The sequence below is a fragment of the Rattus rattus genome, chromosome 12 (genome assembly GCF_011064425.1).
Source record: "Rattus rattus isolate New Zealand chromosome 12, Rrattus_CSIRO_v1, whole genome shotgun sequence".
NCBI lineage: Eukaryota > Metazoa > Chordata > Mammalia > Rodentia > Muridae > Rattus > Rattus rattus.
In genome coordinates, this window is record NC_046165.1 from 56,629,776 (window position 1) to 56,645,235 (window position 15,460).

General features: G+C 44.7%; 1 protein-coding gene across 1 annotated transcript in view; it reads left to right on the plus strand.

Annotated features, from left to right (window-relative positions):
- The window catches only part of Dock5 (dedicator of cytokinesis 5), a 179,610-nt gene that overhangs the window by 84,238 nt on the left and 79,912 nt on the right, over positions 1 to 15,460 (plus strand). The window contains 5 exon segments of the mRNA XM_032918230.1: positions 3,819 to 3,967; positions 7,018 to 7,153; positions 8,766 to 8,923; positions 10,473 to 10,554; positions 13,672 to 13,801. Coding sequence (XP_032774121.1) covers positions 3,819 to 3,967; positions 7,018 to 7,153; positions 8,766 to 8,923; positions 10,473 to 10,554; positions 13,672 to 13,801 — 655 coding nt within the window.

Here is a 15,460-nt window from a genome sequence, read left to right on the forward strand (position 1 = left end):
ATACTGTCCTCTGCCTTAGCCAGTGAGCTAGCTGCCTTCTGCAGTGGTCAGCAATTAGTCCAAGAGCTGAGAGAAGCTGTCATTGAGAGCTCACCCTAGGGGTTGGAGTGATGGCTCAGTGGTTAAGAGCACCGACTGCTCTTCCAGAGGTCCTGAGTTCAATTCCCAGCAACCACATGGTGGCTCACAACCATCTGAAATGGGATCTGATGCCCTCTTCTGGTGTGTCTGAAGACAATGACAGTGTACTCATATAGATAAAATAAATAATTCTTTAGAGAGAGAGAGAGAGAGAGAGAGCTCACCTAAAGTGAGACATCTATATTATAGTATAGATTTATATCTATCTATAAGTCTATACTATTCTATATTCTTATCTATACTGTATCACAAACACACACACACACACACACACACACACACACACACACACACACACACACACACTCCCATTGCCACCAAGGCTCAGGAAACATCGCCTTGTTAAAGAGGGCAGAGAAAATCTAAGAAGGATGGAGAGGAGTGTGTGAAATGCTGTCTTCTGGATGTGCTATGGCCATTGCCCTCGTGAACTCAGCAGCTGTGGCTACTTGCCCCAAACCTATTCAGGACCAAGCCAACGGCATTGCTCAGCAAGCTGTGTTACCTGGACGAGGTGGGTTTACAAATCAGCAAAAATCATGAAGGTGGGAAGGAGACTGGGGAAAGGATTTGCTTGAGGTGTACTGTATACGTGTGTGAAATTACCAAAGAATACTTTTTGTTTGTTTGTTTTAAGAACTAGCTTAGTCCAGGAGGCCAACTTTAATCCCCTCCACTGAGCAGCACCCACTGTGGTTTAATTACCTCCTACTGGGCCACTCATAAAGTCAGCCATTGGCATATCATGGCTCTGCAGACCACGCCTCCAACACAGGTCCCCTTGGGGAAAACAAGCTATATTCAAACCACCAAAGAAGGCAACAGGACAGACAGAATGTAACAGACTCATTCTACTGGAGAGTGCTGGAGCTTCCTCTGGCCTTACATGCTTACCCCACAAAATGCATGAGGTGTCTGAGGAGTGGGGAGAGGCTTCTAGGATGTAGACAGCCTAGCTCCAAGCAGCCAGAAGAAAGCCCATTTCCTTGAAGTAAGTGGGGGAGTTCACTTCCTTTGTCCTGTTCCAGCTTGTCTATTGAGAATGAATTTGGCACAGTGAGCAGGAGAATAATGGCTGTCTTCACCCTTCTATGGGGGATGGACGTGTCGAACAAGGCTGATATGGACAGGCAATAATTAAATTGCCTTGGATAATGTCTGATATAATTGAGACCAAGAACTTGTGAGCTTGTACCCCAAACAAAACACCACCTCATGCTGAGGATTCCCTGGGCCCCTCGAACCCTTCCTGTCTCAGAGTATAGGAAATAATACCTTAATTACAGCTAGAAGACGCTAAAACCTATGGGAGTGGAGGAGTCACAGGAAAGGGAAAAAAAAACCTTTTATTGTCCAACAGTTCTGAAAGGCAAAGTCGGTAGATTTAATCCCCCCCCTTCTCAGTTTGTAAGACAATGGAATGGGAATGTTCTGTGTAGAATGGAACTGAAAAGGCAAGGGTTTTACCTTGCTGATGATTGGGCACCTCCTCCTCCTCCTTTCTGTTCCCCTGAACTTTGAACTTGTTTAGAATTTTTATCAAAATTTACTAATCTTATCCTTGACTCTCATTGCCACACCTGTAGGTCCAATCCTTTTTTCTATAGATCTATGCTTTGCTCCGGAGTACCTTGGATGTTTTCAGTTCTGTACTGGTTGATGTTTTTGCCTGGGAATCTGTTCTTGGAATTGTCAGAGAAGACCAACAAAAGGGAAATAGTGGCAGCCATTAGAACATACTCTTGCTATGTCTCTACCCAGCCCCTGTCTTCTCCACCTCTTTTCACCTCTCTCTGTCTCTCCTGTCTCTGTGTCTCTGTCTGTCTGTGTCTGCGTCTGCCTCCCGCCCCCCCCCCTTCTGTCGTCTATGTCTTCTGTATGTAATGGAGCAGTCAACCATTCAGGTGTAACCAAGGTTGTGATGGCTTAGATGTTTATTGAACTCTTATAATAATTGTCACACAACCAGTGAGTTGTAAATGAACTTCAGAAATACAGAGTCCTAAAACAGCATCATGACTTTACTGCAAACAAGGAAACACTAGCATCATAGGTCTTAAGTAATGAGTGGTAATGTACACGACACATTTTTATTTGATACATTTGGCATATGGCATACTTTCCCTGATTGTCTAAGGTGGTCTCCTCCACCATGTATATATATTATACTTTTCTTTGGAGACAAGGTCTCACTATGTAGACGAGGCTGGCCTTGAACTCACAGAGATACTCTTTCCTCCGCCTCCTAAGTTCTGGAGTTAAAGGCGTGTACCAATTATATATCCAGTTTGTTCATTTCTTTCTTTGTATTATTTCCCTTTTCCTACTTCTCATAATCTGAGATCATAATCTGAGATTATCTCATGTGTATAGATATAGTAACATAAGTGTGGCTGTAGATAGCTCAGCAGTAAGAGTACTTTTCTAGGCCCCAAGTTCAATCCTAGTGCTGCCAAGAAAAAAAATAACATAGTACATGATAAATACATGCATATGTGTGCCCACTTGTTACTTTCCTCCCCTTTTAGAATGCTGGATTCTCCAGAACAAGAACATTATTTCCAGTTCATTCTCACTGGCTAATGTTTTTTAGAGTAAATAATGATCCAGTCAACCATTTAGAACAGAGATGGTGAGGGCTCAGATATCAAGCATTTGACTTTCAAAATGATTGAGCTACAAATAATAGTTCAGTGTCCATTTGCTGGGGGGAATAGAGATTTTTAAAAAAATAAAATTTAAAGTTATTTTTCCAATATTCCATATCTCTGAATTAGTTATTTCTCCACTTGTAATTCTTCCTTTAGTGTCTTTTGCAGGCACAAACACAAAAGGAATGAGAGAATTGGCCAGGCCAGTCTTCCAGGTTTCTGTATGCTCATTTGGGGTTATTAATTCCATTCAACAGAGGGCATGGCAGACTCATGGGCTAAGTCTTCTCAGTTGAGTCTGCAGTCAGAATTAGGCATCTGATAAGGCTGGAGAGATGGTGTAGTAGATAAGGTGCCAGTTATGTAAGCAGGGGACCTGATTTCAGATCGAAACCACCCACATAAAAGCTGGATGTGACATCGGGGAGGTGGAAACCAGCAGATCCCTAGGGCTTGTTGACCAGCCAGTCTGCCTAGGTCACTGAGTTCCAGGTTCAGCAAGAGACTTTGTCTCAGACAATCACGTGAGAAGCAAATGAGGGAAATCCCCCCAATGTTGAGCCTACTTGAGTATACACACACATGCGCTTGTACACCCCCCATATGAACATGTACACACAAGCGAGGTTTGAAAGGTGAAGGGCAGTGTGGCTGTGTGGGGAGAAAATCATGACAGGCTCTGGAATACTTGATGGAATGACCACTGCTGGGTATAAAGGAAGCACAGAGTCTGTGATGCACAGTGACCTGAAATGTAGGTGGGAATGTGGCCCAGACCAGCCGCCAAAGGACTTAGCGCAGACTCTCTTATACCTGGAGGGAATGTCTAAAGGATTTTAAACAGAGGTGTATGGTCAGGATTTTAGGACGTGTTCATGATTCCATGGGCTTATTATGATTTAGGACCCATCTGTAACTCTTTACCCACTTTTAAAGTTCCAGACAGAGTGTGCAAAATAGATGCCTTCTCTCCATCACATCTCTGTGTTTCTTTCTGTCCTTTTTTTCTCCCCTTTCCCATTTTAGAACAACAAGGTCACACTATTCCGCCAGCTGCAGCAAATGACATACAGTCTGATCGAGTGGCGCTCCCAGATCCTATCTGGGACACTCCCCAAGGACGAACTTGCAGAGCTGAAGAAGAAGGTTACGGCCAAAATCGACCATGGGAACAGGTAACCCAGGACCTTCTTACACTGAGGACGTGGGGAGTGACTGGCTCTCTCACACTAGATAGTGTTCACAGAAACTTAAAAAAAAAAATGCATTAAATGGTTTCAAATGGAGGGTTGAGGAGGTAGACCAGTTGGTAGAGTGTTTGCTGAGCTTGCACAAAGCCCCAGTATTGTGTAAACTGGTGTAGGAGCTCTGATCTCAGGACTCTATAGATGGAGGCAGGGGAATCAGATGTTCTCATTGAGGATGTATGACTTCATAGTAAGTTCAAGGCCAGGCTAGTTGGCTATATGAAACCTTGTCTAAAAATCAAAGTACTTACACATTATACATAATTTACAGTACTTATATGTAAGGGTGGTTAGTGAGGTTCAATAGCATGCCCATCACCTTGGCAATCAATATTTCTTCATATTGGAAACATTTAAATTCATCTTTACTAGATATTCTGACAGCTAAAGTTAATTTTTGCCAACCACGGTTATGCTCCTGTGCAGTAGGAAATTAGATATTATTCTTCCTATGCAACTATATCAATTAACTGCCTCCTTTCCTGTGTTAGTGACTCTTGGGAAGTCCAAGGTAGTTCTTGTGTGTGGTCAAATACTGGATAGAAGAAGCAGCTAAAGGGAGGAAAGATTGACATTGGCTAATGGTTTCAGAGAATAGTTTGTTGTAATGGGGAAGGCATTGCAGAGCAGTTCCTGCCCATTGGATGGTGGCAAGATTCTATGGTAGAGCTCCTTTACCCAGCACACAGGAAGATAAGAGTTCTCCAGACTAGAATTAGAGGTCCAACTCTATTAGCCACATTTATCAGCTAAATACTACATCCCAAAGCTTTTGGAACCTCTCAGAAACAGTGCCACCATCTGACCAGTGTTCAATCACAAGACCATGTAGAGACGGTTTTCCTGTCTTACCCCCGGCCCTCATGTCTCTGCAGCCCCCAAGTCTCATGACAAATGGTTGATCTTAGAGTCAACAAATAACAATGCTTACTAGTTATTATCTTTGTGTCTTAGAAAATACACAATTTCATTGAAAAATGTCACAGTTCCCTCTTTGGGTCAGGTGCTGTGTTGGTCTTCTGATCCCATTGACACAAAAGAAGGGAAAATGGGTTTTCTGTCCAAGCTTCTTCATTGGCAGAGAAGCCAGGAGTGATCAGGCACATACGGATGGTCCTTTCAGATGCCTGGGACTATGTTTTTATTCCAACAATGGGTATTAAATTGATTGCTGTCAGACACCATTTTCTTTTTCCCCATCCTCTCCTAACTGGGATCAGGCCCACTCTTTGCAGTGAAGCAGTTCAGAATCCCTGGTATGGTAAGCCATCCTTCCAACCCACAAAGGCAATAGGAAAGCATTAACTTCAGCACAGGGCCCCGGCTCTGGGTCTGACTCTCTTGCAGTTGAGATGAGAATCATTTCCCCTCATACCTGACCTATGAGATGGTTAATGTTAATGACAGGATGTGGAATCCCCTAAGAGACAAATAACTGGGCGTGTCTGTGAGGTGGTTTCTAGATGGGGTTAAGTGAGGAGGGAACCTTGAATGAGAAGCAGTATTACTCTATGGAGTGGGAGGCCGAAGAAGAGCAAGCTGCTAAATAGCATCGTGCACCTGGCTCTAAGTGAAGGTTTAATGTATGGGCTATCTCAGGCCCTCTGCTCTTCCATCCCTTGAGCTGTGAACCAGAGTAAGGCTTTCTTTCTTTAAGTTGTATTTATCAGGTTTTTGGGTTTTTTTGGTCATAACAGCAAGAAAAGTGAACGAGCTAGACCCTGGGTGCCAGTAACTGCTGCAGGTATACAGCTTCTCATGCAGGGTCTTGGGACTTTTTGTAAAGCCAGCTGAGGTAGAACAAGGCTTTGTCCTTTTACGATCTTGACACAGTAACATTGTCCTGGAGGTTCCCCCAAAGCCTGACATAACACGTTAATGTCTCCCACATGGCAGGCAGGCCTGCTTTCTCCACAGCTGTCCTTGGAAGCAGCTCAGGAAACAGAGACTTTCTACCAATATACCCATGACCCAGCTCTGCCAGCATGCTGTCTCTCACAGGTCTGGGTGGCCTATGGGTCTGGCTGCCCTGAGAAGGAAGCTGCCAGTGCAGATCACTCATCCAGAGTTGCTGTAGAGTAGGGAGGAGGGAACTGAGCCTTGTCTGCTTTCTTCCCGAGAACTTGGCATCTCTGCTTGTTACCTCTTGAACACTGCTCTCTCCGTGTAGGTGCCTTGAATGTAGTAGATTGTGGACCAAGTGGGTAATTTTGTTCCATCAGTCTCTGCCTTCTTAGAACTAATCATGGTTCTTCCTAATTCTGTGCCCATTGGGCACAAATGTCTTGGGAGAAGGCTGTGGTTGCCTCCATGTAGCCCCCAGCTTTCATTGCCAGTTTCCTTGTACCATTCTCTGCAATCAGGGCAAACATTTATCGGTGTTTATTGTATGTGAGGTTTTGTAGATACTTTATGGCCGTTATCTTAATTAAGTTCCTACAGTAACTTTGAAGGGTAGGGAACATTTATACATGAAGGGGTCCAGAGTGAAGGGATCCAAGAGAGCAGCTATCAAAGCTAAGGTTCGGACTGTAGTGTGAATGACTGAAGAGCCAGCATAGAGATGGATTATGAGAGGGTAGCAACCGGGGTTTGCTCCCTCCTTTAAGACAGGGTTGAGTAAGGGTGCCAAAGCAGGCCTTTGACGGATGGTGCATGGCTCCATGATTGTTGCCATGCCAGACCACAAGAGATGGGCAGAGAATCACTGTATAGAGGGCTTTGGCCACAATCATTGCCAATGTTCCTGTTCTTGTTTTGGGCCCATTCCTTGGCACATGCACACAGGTTTGGGTAGGTGGCCCACAAAGCTGTGCAGCATGATTGCTATGTGGGAAGGAGGTAGAGGTTGGAAGGGGAAACTCCCAGGCTGTGCCCAGCCCCTGCCCTTTTCTCCTGGGTCCCCTGGGCTTTTTGATACATCTATAAGGAGTCTAACGGTGGAGGGGAAAGGTAATTACTACCTTCTTTCTCTCCAGAATGCTGGGGCTGGATCTGGTCGTGCGGGACGACAACGGAAACATCTTAGATCCGGATGAGACCAGCACTGTTGCCCTCTTCCGGGCCCATGAAGTTGCTTCTAAAAGAATAGAGGAAAAGATCCAAGAGGAGAAGGTACACATCCTCCAGGGTCAGCCTGCTAGGATCCCATTTTTTGCTTTGGTTTTTAATGCCAAAAATGAGTAATAGAGAATAGGAATTTCAATGCCTAGAAGAATCACTTGTGACCTCATTTTAAAAGTGGGCAGAAAGAATGAGGCCAGTGTATGTGTTCTGCTTTGGAAAGGGAACAAAGGAGTGTGTGTGTGTGTGTGTGTGTGTGTGTGTGTGTGTGTGTGTGTAGAAAGATGAGGAACTATTTGTGTAAGATAGTATTTGTATTTAAAAATGCATACAAAGGGGTATACACACTTCATGCTTGCCTATACAAAAAGTAACTGAAATGGTTGATCATAAACTAGCCATTAAAACATTTCTCTGGACCTGAGTTCAATTTCAGCACCCACATAATATCTCACAGCCAATCATAACTCCAGTTCCAAGGGATCTGTGTCTTCCCTTGACCTCAGCAGGTACCAGGCATGCACATGGTACATAGACATACATGCAGTCAAAACACTCATACACAGAAAATAGATAAAAAAAATAAAATAAAAATAAAGCTGCCTCTGAGAAAGAGAACTGGGTAAAAGGAAGGACTTTTTATATTATAATCCTCTGTATTTGGTATAAATATTGTGATTTCCAAAATAAAACATTTTTTTAAAATAGCATGTTTGGGAAGTTTTAAAAGTAAAGAAAACTTAGAAAGGTAAAGAAAATCATAAAGAGGAAGAAAAAAAAAGGCCAACCATCTTCAGACCACGCTGCCCCTGTCCTGTTGACATTTTGATCTATTTTCTGTTTGGATGCAGAAAGATGTGTCTCTGTGTTTTTCATTTCTTTTGCTTTCTGGGGCGCAGCCATGACAATGTGTGACAACCACACCCAGGATAAAGCTTTCTATGGAGCCTTTGTTTCCTGTAAAGTTGGGTAGTGGGCCAAGTGTTTGTATTTTGACGCTTCCTCCAGCGTCCCATGGTAGGACACGAAAGCTTCACAAGTCTGCTGCAAACTGAGCTGTCACCCGTAGACAGCATATGTTCATTTTTCATGTGTATGTATATGGTTTGAGCACATGTAGGCATATCTGTTCGATTGTGTGTGGGCCCACATGAATATGTATGTGTGAATGGAAGCGGAGGCCAGAGGTTGGCATTGGGTACCGTCTTCCATCACGCTCCATTTGCGTATTGAGCCCAGATTCTTCCCAAGGCAGCCTAGTCTAGGTACCCAACCTATTCCGAGATTCCATCTCTACATCCTGTACTCTGGGATGACAGGTGGGCTGCTATGCCCACCAGGGATTTACATGGTGTTTGGGGATCCGAACTCTGGTCCTTGTTCTTCCATAGCAAGCACTTTATATATCAAGCCATCTCTTTAGCCTCTTGGAAAGCATTTATTGAATTATCTGGGCTAAAGGCCCTGAACAGGACCACTTGGGATATCTGATAATGCTGATGTGTTTGTAGGACTGAGGGATGATTGGTCCTCATCTGCTCAGTTCTCACCAAGTGTTTCTCCTTGGTGGTGGTAGCTGTCCCTTGTTTGTAGGTTGATTACTTTGTCAGCCTCCCCCGACCCCTCCATTTGCTCAAATCTTCTTTCCTGTTCCCTGGCCCAGAGCATTTTGCAGAACCTGGACTTGAGAGGCCAGGCAATCTTCAGTACTGTCCACACCTATGGTCTTTATGTGAACTTCAAGAACTTTGTCTGTAACATTGGGGAGGATGCGGAGCTGTTCATAGCCCTGTATGACCCAGACCAGTCCACCTTCATCAGGTAATGGAGACTCTTGTCACCTATGCTTGACCTTGCAAAGTACCTGGCCCTCTCTAGGAGCCCTTCACTGGATTTAAGACAGGGAGATGTAGAGGGTGGGTATAGTCACTTCCAACAGTAGAAAACATAGTCCTTTGGGGTTCTGTAGGCTTTGTACATGGGTGCTAGCACCATGCAGTTTCAGATTACACATCTGTGGGGTTTTCAGAGTGAATAAAATAGCTGAGCATGGTGGTACACACCAGGATGCTGAGGCAGGCAGATCTTTGAGTTCAAGGCCAGCCCATTCTACAGAGTGAGTTGGAAGGCATCCAGGGCTACACAGAGAAACCCTGTCTCAACAAATGAAACAAGAACAACAATAAAAGAGTGAATAAAACTGCTTAGGACAGAGACAAGGATAAAGACTTCAGAAGACCGTACAGGAGGGACAAGAGATGAAGTAGAACACAGTGGGGATCATGGCCCTGAGACTGAGCTGTAGAACACTGGATTAGTGACTGCCCAGTGTTTTACGTTTATCCAAGCCCATGAAGTACGCTCTACCTGCTGTGAACTCTCATGATAGCTGTAGGTTGTGGGGATGGATGATGATGTGCCCATGCAAGTTCAGCAGTGACAGCTAGGTAGTTAGGGACTGTGTGCTTGAGAACTCTGCTTGCAGCTTAACTCTGAACCACGAGCCCAAAAACTACTCAGGAAACAAAAGTTTACATAAAGTTTCAAGACTATAAGGTAGAGTCAGGGTATGGTTGAGCCCCAGCAGAACTTAGGAAATGGAGATTCATCTTCAAGAAGGTAGGGAAAGGTAATTACTAGGGCCTAGGTGTAGCTCAGCTGGTAGCATGCTTGCTTAGCACACACAAAGCCCCATCATTGCACAAACCAGATGGGTGGTACTTGACTGTGACCCCAGCACCAGCAAGGTGGAAGCAGGAGGATCAGCTATAGTTAGTTTGAGGCCAGTCTGGGCAACATCAGAACCTTTCTCAAAAAGTAAAAAATAGTTACTAAGTTATTTGTGTGGTGTGGACCATGGAGGATGGATTGGGGATGACTTACCAAACTAGGCTTTTTGTAAATGTGGCCTCTTGACAGGTGGTTTCACTGGCTATCTCAGTTTACTGACTGATCAGTTTACTATGTAGCCCAGGCTAACTTTAGATAATGTCAATCAACCTTCAGAATGCTAAGATCGCAGTCCAGAGCCACCATGCCTGACTCTAAAATCAAACTCTCACTTGAGCAAAGCCAAAGCTTGTACACAAGAAATTTGAGGCAGGACAAAGACCCCAGACAAAAGAATCTTATAAAAATCCCATGTCTGGCCCGCTGTGAGCAGTAACTGCCTCTGTATAGGATGTTCCCCATAGCAGGGACTCTTCCAAAGACAGAAGCCCCATGGGTATAGTGTGTGTGGTTCCCCAGCACCTGCCTTGCCATGAGACACTTCTGTCCCTTCTTTTGACCCCTGCAAGTCAGTCTGTGAGCAGCGTCTGTCCCAGATGGCTTCTGATTAAGAGTAATTTCTTCTTCTTTTTTCTGCTAGTGAGAACTACCTAATTCGCTGGGGCAGTAATGGGATGCCCAAGGAGATAGAGAAGCTCAATAACCTCCAAGCAGTGTTCACCGTGAGTCCTGCCTTCTTCATAAAATGTTTCTGTGCTCATTTATTTTCTACGTCTATGTCTATGTATGCGTATGGGTGTGTTGCTGTGGCCTAAGCGTGTGGAGGGAGGAAGCCAATTTGCAGAAGTAGGTTCTTCTTCCACTGGGTAGGACCCAGGGATAGAACTCATGTCCTTAGTCTGGTCAGCAAGTGTCTTTATCCATGGAATCATCTAACTAGCCCAGCCCCACTCTCTGTTTTCAATGTTTTCTTATAGTGGATATAGTGGTAAATATATGGAAAACATAAAAGGCAAAAAGGGTAGGACATCCTTGTCCTATGAGTAGGTATAGCCCAGTCATTTATTCACTTAGTGAACACGTACTAGGTACCACATGCTGATGTGCACACTTGACCATCCGTGAACAAAACAGGGAAAAAAACTGTTCTTGAGCAGTGTTTGTGCTGGTGGAAAAGACAAACATAGACAATAATGACACAAGCAGTAAATTTAAACAGCACCAGCAGTCCCGAAGTGCTCCCAGGGGCTTTGCCAGAGTGTGTGCTTGTGCCTTAATTGTATATTTATTTATTTCATTTCATTTTCAGTTTCCTTATAGTTGTTTATTGATTTTATTATGACAATGGTTTTCTCCTCTTATTCTTCTTTTTACTTTTGAAATTAATGTGATTACATTATTACCCCCTTTTCTTTCCTCCCTGTAGACCCTCCCATATACCTCTCCTTGCTCTCTTTAAAATTCATGACCTCTTTTTTTCCCCTTTAATTGTTGCTACATGCATATATGTAGCATATGTAACTTTGTGTGTGTGTGTGTGTGTGTGTGTGTGTGTGTGTGTGTGTGTGTGTGTGTGTTCCGCTGGTAACCCAGGTGTCATCATTCATGTGCAGAGGTTAGAGGATAGCCTCTGGTGTTTTCTTACTGTCCTCCCTCACACATTGTTTTAGGACCAGGGTGTCTTTGCTGCTTGTCATAGCATATACAAAACGGTTCTGAAGAGTCTCCTGTGTCTGTCTCCCATCTTACCTAGGAACATGAGGGTTGCAGGTGTGTGCTATCGTACCCAGCTTTACATGAGCTCTGAGGATCTGGACTCAGTTTCTCATGCCTACATGGCATGTGTACACTGAGCCATGTCCACAGCCTTGAAGCTAGTGTTTTAAATAGATTAAGCGCTGGGTGTGAAGAACTGTGGTAGGGGCACACTCTTAGCAAGCACTGGGCCATGAGTTTAGTGCCCAGCATTCCAAAATACATAAAATAGAAGACATTTAGGGAAGACAGAGAGGTTGAAGAGCGTCAGCTGTGCCGATTCCTAACTAGAAGACAAGCTTCCAAAGCAAGGTCACAATGAGGGCAAATGTGACCCAGTCTCCCTTTCTGCCCGGTGCTGCAGCATGCAGCCCAGGAGCGTGGCAGTGTATGAGGCTGTAGTTTGGATCTGGCAACTGTCTTCCTCATAGATTGAACTTTCTGAGCTCCTCCCCCTTTTCCTTTTAAGGACACACCCTGGGGCCACCAGGGGCCCTGGGAAACCTTGGTGTATAGGTCCCTAATTCTGATAGAGAGGGATCTCTGTCTCCCATCAGCCCACACAAGTGCTTCATCTCCTCTTCTTTCCAAGTCCAAGAGAGGGAAAACTGAGCCCAAGTTCTAGTGACACCTAACTTCTTGTCTCTGTCCCCACTGTCAGCCTCCTAGCTCCAGGACACACACAGGCTTCTCTGTCCATACACGGAGCCATTCCTATCTCCACCTCTGCAAGCGCAGGCACAGAACTTTCTGAGATGCCCCCTCCCCCAGACTTTAGTATTTGCTCAGTTTTGAAACAGTGAGGTTTTCCCTGCAATAATGGTGTTTGTCAGGCCATGTGTCTAGTCCTGCAAGGCACTGTTAAGTCTTTGGTCTATTGTCCTAATCAGTCGTAACTTACTACAGCTGCAATTGTTCCTTCCTTTCCTCCCCTCCTCCTCCCCCATCCCCGCTCTCTTCCAGCCAGCCAGAGGGTCATCTAGTCTGTAAATTTCATGTCTAGCCTTTTTGGTTAAATAAAATGTGGTGGCCATTTCCTTGGTCATTAAACAGCCTTCAGAACTCATTTATAAATGACTGTGTATTTTTTTTTTGGTTCTTTTTTTCGGAGCTGGGGACCGAACCCAGGGCCTTGCGCTTCCTAGGTAAGCGCTCTAACCACTGAGCTAAATCCCCAACCCCGACTGTGTATTATTTAATGATATCAATATGCTACAGTCTCTAGAACCTGCCACCCAGTGACTTAGTTTTCTATTAATGGAAGGTTTGCAGAACCTCAAGCAGAGAATCAGGGCAGGTGATTACTGGTGTATGTTGCTGTCTCAGTGATGTGTCTCTACCAAATTGCAGGGCATAGATTTGGAGTGATTATTTGAAAAGTAATTCTTGATTCAGTAAGAAGGCTGGGGCTGCCGTTTCATGAAAAGGTTCTGAGATATAATGAAGTTATTTTTGATGCTAACTGAATGAGATATATGAACTCATTTCTAGGTTGCTTGCCTCTCCTTAAGAACACACACACAGGAACCTCAGCTCCAAATAGAAACAATTTTACCCCCACACCTCCTGCTATTCAGTGTTAATGGAACCTCACAAAACCATGCCTGGGTTACACTTGACTCTGGGATTGCTTAGAAGATGAGCTGAGGTTGAAGAGTGGGGGCGGGGGGATGGTGGACACCTGTAATCCCAGCACTAAAGAGGTGAAGGCAGGGAGATCTGGAGTTCAAGGTCAACCTCATTACACAGCAAGATCAAGTCCAGCCTGGACCCTTACAGGCTTCTGTGGATGCCCAGTGGACGTCAGCATCATGCAAGTTTCTATGTCATTTGACACTGACATGTGTCTTGTATTAAGACAAGAAGCAGAAGGACCCACAACATCAGAGAGCATCCTGGTTTTTAACCCCTTGCCCCGCTCCCTACCTCTCTACCTAGAAGTGTTAGACTGAGTCTGATCTAATCTTGAAATTTTAAGTAAGAACCAAGGAAGAAAAGAGAGAAAGAGAGGCGTGGTTTGGCATGGGGTGGTGTGCTCCAGGCAGGACATTGCAGCCAGCCTCTCACGTGTTCTATGCTTGTAGGACCTGAGCAGTACAGACCTCATCCGGCCACGCATCAGCCTCGTGTGCCAGATCGTCCGGGTGGGCCGAATGGAACTGAAGGAGGGCAAAAAGCACACCTGTGGGCTCCGGAGGCCCTTTGGAGTAGCAGGTACGACGGAAGCCCAGAGTCCAAGGAATATGAGACCCTCTTCTCAGCAGTTTCTAAAAGACTTAATTGTAGACCCATCATCTGATCTCATAATTGATTAATATTAGACATATTCCCAAAAGAATCGAAACGCAAGGTCTTAAAGAAACACCACTTCCACAGTGGGATTATTCATGAGAGCGGAAGGGGAATATGTCACCCAAGTGTGCATCAGTAGATGAATGGATAAATCAATGTGGCACAGCCATGGAAAGGAGGTTTTATTCTGCCTTAGTAGGGAAGGAATTTCTGACTCACGCCACAGTACTGCTGCATGTTGTGAACCTTGAGCTAAGTAGAATAAGCCATACACACAAAAAACAAGCCACTGCAGGGTTCATTTATATGAGGTGCTAAGGAGAGTCGGGGTCGGAGGCCACTGAATGGGATGGCCAGGGCTTGAAGAGGGAATCGCTTCTGAGGATAGGGTTCCCTTTGAGAAAATGAGCATTCTAGTGGTGGATGATGGTAGTGGTTATGTAAGGTGCGTGTATTTGCTTCCACTTAACCACTCAAAGATGAAGACTGAAGCAATGGGTCATGTTGTTGTGGTTGGTCTTGGGCACACGACATTCATGCCCCAGGTCGGCCAGCTCTCTAAGTCTTGTGTCTTTGTGTAACCACTGATTGTGTTTCCCCTTTGCACCCAGCACCATATCCCATACATAGTAGGACAGCTTGCAAGTGTGTGCTCTGCTGCTGCCCTCTGATTCACTGCAAAGTGTTTCCCTTGCTTAGGATACTCACTTCTTAAAGGCCATTGTGCCATTAAGGGCCTTCGAAGAGGGTCCTTAGCTTCAGTCACTCCTCAGGATGTCCCAAGAAGTCCTCTGTCTTTGTAGTTTCTTAAATTTCAAGAACAGATATTTGGTCTTTTATTAGATTTGCCTCTATAACGCTTTTTGAAAGTCATCAATGAAATGTCAAAAATTCGCTCCTGGGACCAGGGCCAGATACTCCATGTTCTTCAGTCAAACCTGGGGCTTCTGTGATAAGGAGATAGCCTCTCTGTCCCATATGACTATGTACCATGTCTTTTTAACTGTTTCCACCATACCTGCTGCTCAAGGAGTGTCTAGGGAAGCAGCGTTGCTTTTTTTACTGACTTCTTGGGACATAGTTTCATTCTGTAGCCCAGGCTGGCATGGAACGTACAGAGATACTCCTGTCTCAGCTTTTCAAGTACTGAGCTAATGGGTAAGTGCTCTCCCCACTTGCTCAGTGTTGCTACTTTGTCAAGCATTCAAATTGAGTCTCAAAAGATAAAAGGAACCCAGCCAGACCTAGTTAGTCATCCACACGGCAATGTAAATGTATTTATTTGTCTGTACAAGAAAGATGTATCACTGCCATTCATAACAAGCCAAAGAAACTAACACTTAAACCTGAGGCTTCGTCCACATTTCTGTGTTAGCATGTGTACGTGTGCATGGGAGTGGGGGAGTGGTGGCTACTGAATACAGAGAAGATGAATTCATTCTTAACCCTGATGGTGATCATTAACCGAAGTTAACCCATGAGATAATGACACTGACAAATGGGTTATTTGGCGACTTTTGGTGCAGTTTTTATAAGGTCTTGTTAGGTGTTAACAGCATGCTGCGTGTGATACCCAACTGT